This window comes from Mesoplodon densirostris, chromosome 19, assembly GCF_025265405.1.
Source record: "Mesoplodon densirostris isolate mMesDen1 chromosome 19, mMesDen1 primary haplotype, whole genome shotgun sequence".
NCBI classification, from domain to species: domain Eukaryota; kingdom Metazoa; phylum Chordata; class Mammalia; order Artiodactyla; family Ziphiidae; genus Mesoplodon; species Mesoplodon densirostris.
The window spans coordinates 64,523,859-64,533,289 of record NC_082679.1 but is presented as its reverse complement, the minus strand read 5'-3'; the positions used below and the strand labels follow the sequence as shown (position 1 = coordinate 64,533,289).

General features: G+C 52.6%; 1 protein-coding gene across 1 annotated transcript in view; it reads left to right on the top strand.

Annotated features, from left to right (window-relative positions):
- The first annotated feature begins 1,565 nt into the window (after positions 1-1,565).
- Positions 1,566-9,431, top strand: part of KLHDC4 (kelch domain containing 4) — a 57,135-nt gene continuing 49,269 nt past the window's right edge. Inside the window, exons 1-4 of the mRNA XM_060083725.1 lie at positions 1,566-1,732; positions 5,570-5,661; positions 8,308-8,386; positions 8,955-9,053. Of these exons, the coding sequence (XP_059939708.1) occupies positions 1,634-1,732; positions 5,570-5,661; positions 8,308-8,386; positions 8,955-9,053 (369 nt within the window). The 5' untranslated portion in view covers positions 1,566-1,633. The remainder of the gene's footprint in view (positions 1,733-5,569; positions 5,662-8,307; positions 8,387-8,954; positions 9,054-9,431) is intronic.

Below are 9,431 nucleotides of genomic sequence, written 5' to 3'. Positions count from 1 at the left end.
GTTTTTCTTCTGAAAGACTAGGTTAATGCACAAGGCTTGGAGTTGGCTGAAAAAGCATTCCTCTCTGGCTGCTCAGAGATTAGTAAATTGATTGGATCTAAGTTGATTTTGTTACCGATCAGGATTCTTGGACTCCTTAATCAATAGAAATTGATAAGAGGCCAGAGAAGAGATTCAGGCAAGGCTTTATTGGGACTTGTGCTGCAGCACGAGGGAGCGAAACCAAGTAGCAGGTTCCTTTGCTCGCTCCCTGACGGGGGTGGGGGTGGAGGTGGGGCGAGCTTGTACCTTACATGGGGTGAGGGCAGAGGCGGGTCCACAGGTTGGTCCCCAGCAGTGGCTTGGGTGGTCTGCCCCCCCAACTTGGCGGTGCTGAGTAGAGGGATCATTTGCAGTACCTGTGCTTTGCTTCCTGACTCCTCAGAAGTGGCAGTTGGGTCTTTGGTCTTTTTGTATCTTGTTCATAGTTTGCCCCAACTGCCACATGCATGCAGTTTTTTTTTTTTTTTTTCATGCAGTTATTTTTAATCCCTTAGTTGCTTTGTCTTTTGTTTGGAGGAGATTTGTCCAGGTGCAAGCACTGCACCAAAAGGTCCCAGGTCCCAGCCTGTCTCAATTTCTTTAAGGCTGAGCCTTGTGGCGGTTCACCCACAAAGTAGGAAAGGAGATTATTTCCTGATTTATGCTTTTCCTTTGCCAAATGTTTGCTTGTGCTTGTCCTTAATTTGTCCTGTTTCCTTGATCACAAGCCCAAAGATGACATCTTCTAAGCAATGAGAAGCGTTTTCACTCTGCTCTGTCCAAACCATAGCATTCCACGTTCTACCTGTGGTTTTTCCCATGTACTAAGTCATTTGAGTCAAATGCTAGCGGGCGGTTTTGGCTTCCCAGACTTGGAACACTGACTGCTCTTGGAGGGGGTGTCATCAGCCCTGTTCGATCATGGAGAAACAAGTCCCCTCACACAGGACACTTAAGGAGTCACCTAGAAGGCGGACTGGCAGGGCTGTTTTTCTTGCTGAGCACAGTACCCTCAGCCCCTAACAATATCTGGTGCTCAGGGTCTGCGAATCCTTTAAGTGTATAAGCGTCTCTATGGGGAACGAAGCCACAGCAATCATTTGACTCGTACCAGGGTTCGCGCTGACAAAACGCGGCTCATTTACCAAGTCACCCAACTGGGTCAGTGTGCAATGTGCACGCACTAAGCAATATGCGTAAACACGGCAGACACTGAAGCCAACCTTCAGGCCCGGGCCCGGTGGCGGCGGGAACAACAGACGTCGAGTCCCCGGGAGGAGGTCTCCGAGCTGAGGGCGGACGGCACGGGGACGGGGACGGGGCCCCACTGCTTCCAGGCGGACGCCACCCGGAGCCCGAGGCCCCCAGGCCCGTTTCCAAAGGCGTAGCACAGAGAACCGGTGAAGCATCCATCCCGGGGCCCCGGCCCGCCCGCCAGCCCCGCCCGCCAGCCCCGCCCGCCAGCCCGCTCCGCCCACTCTCTTGGAAGCGCGCGCGGGGGGGGGCGGACCGGAAGTGACGCGTTTCTGCGCGCCGCCGAGCACGTATTTTTTGCGCGCGGCGCGCCGCTCGAGTCTCACAGGCGTCTCGGCATCTCCTCTGACCAGGCGCGATGGGCAAGAAGGGCAAGAAAGAGAAGAAGGGCCGCGGGGCGGAGAAGACGGCCGCCAAGATGGAGAAGAAGGTGTCCAAGCGCTCGCGGAAGGAGGAGGTGAGCGGGGCCGGAAGGCGGGCTGGCCTCCTTCGTCCCGGGTCTCGTGCGTAGCCGGGCCCCCTGTGCTGGGCGCTGGGAGGGGCCGGGCTGAGCGGGCGCGCCTCTGCAAGCCTCAGTCCTCGGCTTTAAAAGAGGATACGTGATCCTCACGGCAGCCCTGAGCAGTGAGCGTCAGTGGAATAAGTAAGTGGAACTGTGGGGCGCTCCAAAACAGTTCTGTCTCTCTCCGTCTCTGTCTCTCCTTCTCCCTCCCTCCCCCTCTTACTCTCTCCCTCTCTCCCTCTCTCTCTCTCTCTCTCTCTCTCTTTAGAAGTGTCTACAAACGGATCAGTGCTGAACTTAGAGGAGAGCTCTCTGCTCTTAATTGACTGTTGCTCACGGGCTCCCTAACCCGGGGCCGTTTATAGTGGTTAATGAGTGTTTGCTGCGTGCCAGGCATTGTGCTCTCTGGGCTTTAATTCTTACAACCAATTGAGTTAGGTAGCTTTGGCGTCCCCATCTGACGGGAAATCAGAAGCTAACAGGTTACGCGCAGCTCAGGGTCACACAGCTGTGAGGTGGCTTGGAGCTGGAATTTGACCGGGTGTCCCTGATCCAGAGCTCTTGACCGCATACCCTTGTCCCTTTTCTTTCTAAGGCATTCGTGTCTCCATTTCCTCATCTGTCAAATAATGGGGTTGAGCCTTTTCTCTCCCCGTCTCCTGTCGTTTTTTGCCAGCGGGACTAAGCGAGTGGTCTTGGGGGACAACTTGGAGTTCTGCCCAGTGCAGAACTCATGTCTCAGATACCTGGTTGACACCTGCAAGTGGCTGTCGTGCAGATTTCTCCCCTTCTACACTGTCTTATTGAAGCCCCATCTCTTCACCCTGCTGAGGAGACCTGCATCACCTGGGCTCACTCCCCTCCGGCCACACAACTCTGTGCTGTGTCTCAGCTATGCCACCGTCTTTCTGCACCTCAACCCCAAATACATTCTTCTACACTGGCTCCTTTTCATCTTTCAGCTTGTTGTCTGTCACCTTGGAGAGGCTTTCCCAGACTAGGCTGCCTGTGCTACCAGACCTGCCCTGTCCCAGCCCCTCAGCCCAGTGATTGTGATGCTCAGCCGTTTGAGAAGTGCTGCCTTAGAGTGGTAGGAGGGAAGCTCACCTGGCTCCTGGACCTTGTTTTAATCTGGTGAGATTTGTTCAACGTGCGGGCATGGGGAGCGGCTACTGGATTAACTGGCAAGAAGTGGAGGAGGTGGGGGTTGAAGCGAGTCACCCGACAGTCACTGAACCAAAGTTGGGTCCTCTTGCCTGCACACAGCAAAACCAACCTACAGACCCTGGGTTGTGGTGAGGGAAACTGGGGGGTTTATTGCAGGTGCCCAGTAAGGAGTCCAGGCAGCTGGTGCTCAAAAGACCCGACCTCCCTGAAGGCTTTTACGGAAGGTTTTTAAAGACAGGGTCAGGGAGGGGGGCTGTGGGCTGTGTGATCAGCTTGTGGACATTTTTCTTGTTGGTTGGTGGTGAGGTCATCAGGAGTCAACATCATCAACCTGTTTCCAGCCCGTCTGGGGTCTGCATTCTGGTGGCAGCACGCAGTTAACTTCTTCCACCTGGTGAGGGTCTGGGGTCTGCATTCTGGTGGCAGCACGCAGTTAACTTCTTCCACCTGGTGAGGGTTTCCATATCTGCGAAACAGCTCACAGGACGTGGCACAGAGTATCATCTGCAGCTGTTGAGGAGGGACTAAAGGTCCTTGACTTTAAGATCAAACTATTATTATTTTGTCTTCCTTAACCCTTCTTTCTTCATTTTCTCCCTTCTCTGATTAAATTTATTCTTTGGAACTCAGGAAGGCCTAGAAGGCTGAAGTTTTTCTACAGACAAGAGGCAGGCAGAGGACATGTGGGCGGGGGGAGCGGGGGGGGAGGGGTGCGGTTTCTTGTTCCCGGAAGGCTTCATAGGGTCCTGCTCAGTTACACGACGGCAGAGCCTGGGCTCCTCACTAAGGGGTCGACGAGGCCTGCTCCCAACCAGAGACACCGTGGTCGTGCCTGCCCTCGCGTGGCGGGGTTTGATGCTTCCTGCTGGCCTAGCCAGGCGGGTGTCAGTGCCACTCGCCCCAGGACTGACACAGCAGCTCTCCCTCCAGGCCTGCCGCTGCTCGTCACAGCCACGCCTTCCTCCCACCTTGTTCCCGTCTTCCCTTCTCCCTTTCAGGAAGATACTTTCGCGGTTGAGTGACAGTGGGCTGGGAGCTCTGAGCTTCTTGAGGCTCCAGCAGTGACTTCTCCACACACGTCTTCCTGTAAGGGTCCAGCGGTTCAGTAGCTTGTCTTGAGTACCTAGTTACACGTAGGAGTAGCAGGATGATGGGTGTTTTTGTGGACGCCCGTGAAGGTGAAAATTGGTAGAGCCAGTTGGATCCTAATTTGTCAATACCTAGAAAAGTGGAAGCTACAGCCTAGCAGTTACACACCTAAAGGTTTACCTTGGAAACATTACCCCCAGCTACACAAAGACAGGTACTAGAACGGACGTGGTAGTGTTTCTTGTAAAAAAGAAAATTTTGGAGTTGACCCGCATGTTCCGCAGCAGCTGGATGGTGGAGAAGCCGTGTAGCTCCGCCACCGTGACAATGAATGGGCTCAGGGCGTCAGACCTTTCTTTCAGCAGCGTTAAGCAGAAAAGCAAGTTGCAAGGGAATGTTCAGTACGATAACATTTACATGGGATTGAAAGACCTAAAGCAATAACGTATGTAGTTTAGGGGTACATAACGTGTAGTAAAAGTATAGAGAGATGGTGTGAGAGTAATGAGTCCTCCGTTCCAGAGAGTGGCTGCCTTCGGGAAGGTGAAGGGGGTACACACGGTGGGGGCGGGGGGGCGGGGGGCTGTTCAGGCCCAGGGGGTGTGATGCTCTGATGAAAGGAGCCGAGAGGAAACCAGTGCGGCTGGGAGAGCGAGGAGGTGGGGTGGGACGTGAGGCAGGCGAGGAAGGGAGGAGGGTCTGGAAGACCCGCTTTCAGGCCCTGCAGAATGTGGAGCCTGGGAAGGAGAGCCGGGGCAGTGTGGGGTGGGGTGGGATGGGAGGAAGGATGGGGGGACAGATGCCAGGTCTCAGCATGAGCCAGGTGCTGGGCTGAGCATTGAAGAGAAGGATGGGAGGCTTTCCCGTGACAGACAGATCGTGAGTCACTGCGGGGTGGGCGGCACTACCGTAGATGCAGGGACTGAGGGCAGGAAGACTGAGTTCCAACGCTGCCCAGCTGTGCACGGAAATTGGCGCCTTAACGTCTAAATTGGTTTCTGCGGTCTTAATGGTGGAGACCTTCGTACACGGATTGGCTGCAGCTCATAGATGTCGGGCCCCCACCGCGCAGGCGCCGTTCTAAGCAGACTGACATGTTTTGTTCATTTGGAGCTTATGTTTTGTTATGTTGGTGGGAGGGAGGTGGAAACAAAATAAATAAGTGAACAAGAAAACATCAGACCCTGCTCTACAGACAGCAAAGCAGGCTGGTGCGGTGGCCCAGGCTTGGGTTTCCAGGGGTGGCTGCAGGTGTTGGCATGAAGTTGGGTGGGCTTGTCTGAGAGGAAGGCCTTGGGGAGTCGGGTGAGGGTTTGGAAGGAGATGATGCACATGCCGTGCGCGGGAAGGTCAGGTCCTGAGTATTTGCACATGTGTCAGGTTCTGTGTGTTTGAAATGGGAGAAACAAGTTGTAATTCACGGATGTGACTGGACCCCGGTCAGGTCAGAGGGGCTGGGGAAAGCTGACCCAGGCATCTGGCCACGTGATAGGGTTTAAGAAAACGTCTCACGTGTGGTGGCTTGTCTGTCTACAGGAGGACCTCGAAGCCCTCATAGCCCACTTCCAGGCTCTAGATGCCAGAAAGACTCGGATTGTGGAGACACCCTGCTCCCCACCTTCTCCAAGGTAAGCAGCACGGACTCTCCAGTGTAGCTTCTGACCTGAAGTTTTCTGGTATAGATTGGAAAAGTGCTTGAAGTAGGCACCGTGTTTTCGTAAGTAACCGGGCACTTGGGACATTTCCATCATGAAAACCCGCCAGATCAGCTCCCACAAAACATTTTTTTCACTTCCACTTAGGAAGAATGGGAGTGAGGCACCTCAGCTTCATTGTCATGTAGAAACACAGCTGTGAGGAGGTCTCCCGGTACAGCTGCTCTGCCCGTCAGGGAGGTTGTGTGGGCTTGGTCGCTTGCCACCTGGTGACAGTCTGTGGGCAGTCCGTGAGCTTCTCCTTGCTTCTTAGGTTTCTAAAGGCCCATCACGGTGCGAAACTTAAAATCATGATAGCTCTTTGCTGTGTTTGTTCATAATGCTTTCAAATTCTCATGTGAAAAGTGTGACCATTAAACGTAAACTGTTAGCCATTTTAGGTGGATTTGTAGTTTATGTGAGGAGCTCCAGCATCTTTTGTAGGATTTGAGACCCTGTGGAAGGAGCAGGCTGTGGGGTTTCTTTTGTTTTTTTAAAAATTAATTAATTAATTTTGGCTGCATTGGGTCTTGGTTGCTATGTGTGGGGTTTTCTCTAGTTGCAGAGAGCGGAGGCTACTCTTCATTGCAGTGTGCAGTCCTCTCATTAAGGTGGCTTCTCTTGTTGCGGAACACAGGCTCTAGGTGCGTGGGCTCCAGTAGTTGCGGCTCGTGGGCTCAGTAGTTGTGGCTCGCGGGCTCTGGAGTGCATGCTCAGTAGTTGTGGCGCACAGGCTTAGTTGCTCCGTAGCATGTGGGATCTTCCCGGACCAGGTCTCGAACCTGTGTCCCCTGCATTGGCAGGTGGATTGTTAACCACTGCACTACCAGGGAAGCCTCAGGCTGTGGTTTTCACTGGCTTCTTGCTCCTTTCTTCTCGTTCCCTTGGCTCCGGAATGCCACTTCTCTAACTTGATCTAGGGATTCAGGCTCAATAGTTCTTACACTTGGCTCCTGGCAGAGCAGAGGCCGGACACGGAGTGCATCAAGCTAGGGGCCCAGGGAGGCTGAGTGACCCTGATAAGGAGATGCCATGTCCTTTGGAGAAGGGGAAATGCCTTAACTGCACGAGCATCCGGGGCTGTCTTGATCAGTTGAGAAACGATTTGCTTTGTTTCCCTCAGGCTTGAGTGGAGCCCTTGGTCTAGCACGTCAGGAAGGGAGGTGGTAAGAGTGCCCCCTCTGCTTCAGTGGGTGCAGGGCATGGCCCCGAATCCCACGACTTCGCCCCTGGCGTGCGATCATCACCTGCTCAGGGTCGGGAGCAGCGTGCTTACCCCTGAGCAGACATAAGCGGCTTTGCAGCCGCTCCCAGAGTTGCAGATCCTTCTTGTTCTTCGGCTCTTAAACTCCGTTAGGAATCTGCTGTTATTTTCCTTCTATTTATCATGTTACCGTTGAGGCCAAGCATAAGAGTCACACATGGTAGGTGGACGTTTTCATCTGAATTGTTGAAGCAGGTAAATCCTTGAGACCTTTGAGGCTTTATCTGTACAGCACCCCTGAGGGAATTCACTTTGAATGTGGGTTGACTTTTTTTGGATGACATTTTTCCTAAAGTATGCTGCCCCAAAAGGCCAGCTGTAATGTCACAATATGATGTGAGACACTCAGTTCCATGGGTCAGCTGGGAAGCTTCCTGGCAGAAGGGAGCAGTCGGAGCTGAGATCTACAGGGATGCGGACGTTTCGGTGGTAACCTTAGTACCTTCTCACCTCCACCCATCTATCGCATTACGGGAAAAAACCCATGAAAATTATCAGGTTTAAGTGTGTACGTCCCCACGTCTTGGCTCAGAGGTAGTTTAATGGGGACATGAGGATGAGGTGCTTGGTTGTACCAGAGCCCAGGGTGCACTATCTTGATTTGAGGGTTTGACTACAGAGTTTCTCAGCCTATAGAATGTCTCTGTCTGCATTAAATCCCCAGGAGAAAAACAGTTTTCAGATTTCCCAGACTTCCTTGACCTTGAAACCCTTTTCCCTTTGAGAAGCGTCCTGTGGGATTAATGTGGTGGAGGGCACCTTGGGGAATGCCGCTCTGCGGGCTTCTGCAAGAAGGGTACTTTCCCTCTCAGTCACTGTACCCTTCATTACTTCCTGCTGCAATGGTCAGGACCTCCTTATAATTCTCTTATGGCTATTCCCTTGTCCTCGTGTGTGAAGTAAGTAGGGAAGTATTTGCATTTTCTAGATGGAAGGGATCTGGGTTGTATATTGAAATGCTTCAATACTGGACCTCTTAGAACAGTTTAGATTGTGATTTAAGAGGATAGACCTTTAAAACAGGACAGTTCTGGAAAATTGGCGCATAAATAGGAGCCCCTAGACTTCCCACTGCTGATGATTTTCAGCCACACGCTGTGTGAGTAGCCCCTGCCCTCCTGGGAGACTGAGCCTGGGTGTTGGTGTCTTGACGGTGAGGCCTCAGCTTCGGTCCTCAGTGCCAGGCTCCTCCTCACAGAAGTTTAGGACACGCACGTCCCTGGTGGTGAAGCCCTCTGATGGAAAGGAGAACGGCTCTCAGCTTGGGCGTCTCGTGGTTTGATTTTGTGTTGAGCTGCTGCTTGTATCTCTTGCAGGTTAAACGCCTCACTCTCCGCTCATCCTGAGAAAGCGGAATTAATCCTTTTTGGCGGTGAATATTTCAATGGCCAAAAAGTTAAGTATATATTTTCTTCTTTCCCTCCAAGTTTTCATGGGTCTCATTTAGAGGACACTTCATTTTAAGCTGATACCAGATATTCATGGTCCTTGAACTCCCCTCTTGTGTGTCTACATGTCAGGACTGGCCTGGGCCATGGTCCTTGACAAGCCACCAGGGCCCTTTAAGGACCTTTAGGGTCACGCCTCTTACTGCCTGCGTGAGGTGGGCCAGTACCCTGTTGTTCTTCCTCATGATGGGTTTCCAAAGGTGTTTGAATAGTGCTGATAAATTGCAGAGCAATTGATAAATTGTAAAACCTGTAATTTTTATTTTTGAGCAGACCAGAAAGCCCTGTGTTTCAGAGCTATAGATGAAACAGTTCCAAAATCCTGAGTTCGCCTTCCCTGCATGGCGGTCCAGAGATGGTCTTTGTCATTGTGTCATCATCCTGAAGGGTCCGGGGACCAGCCTTAGAAAACACGTTTCCTGGGGAGAGCTAGTGATTGAGATCCTACCTTCCACTTGCTGTCGCTTGTATGGAAGCACCATTCGTGACACTAAAGTACCTTTTCCTTTCTGCAGACTTTTTTATATAATGAACTCTACATCTACAACATCAGGAAGGACGCCTGGACTCAAGTCGAAATCCCCAACCCACCTCCGAGGCGTTGTGCTCACCAGGTACGTGTCCGTATGGCCACCAGCCTCCCCTCCTCTCTCGCTGGGGCCCTGACTCAGGATTCCATGACAGACCTTTAGAGCTGGTAACGGCGGGCAGCCTGGTATGGAGAGGCTGGACCCTGCCCCTGGTCCTCACTCGGCCGCCTCCAACTTGGCCTTGTTTCTGAGCTGCTTCACACTCAGCCTTCACCTGTGAGGCTGGAGATGAACTCCTGCTCCTCCAGGTGGTGTGAAGCCAGGTAAAAGTATCGACGTGGTGCCTGGCGTGTAGCAGTCAGGAAAATGCTCCTGTATTTGAGTGAGAGAAGCTCCCACAGGCTCAAGATCTGGTGTCCAGAGAGATGAAAACAAAAAGGCAGAATGAAAGGTGTCAGTGGT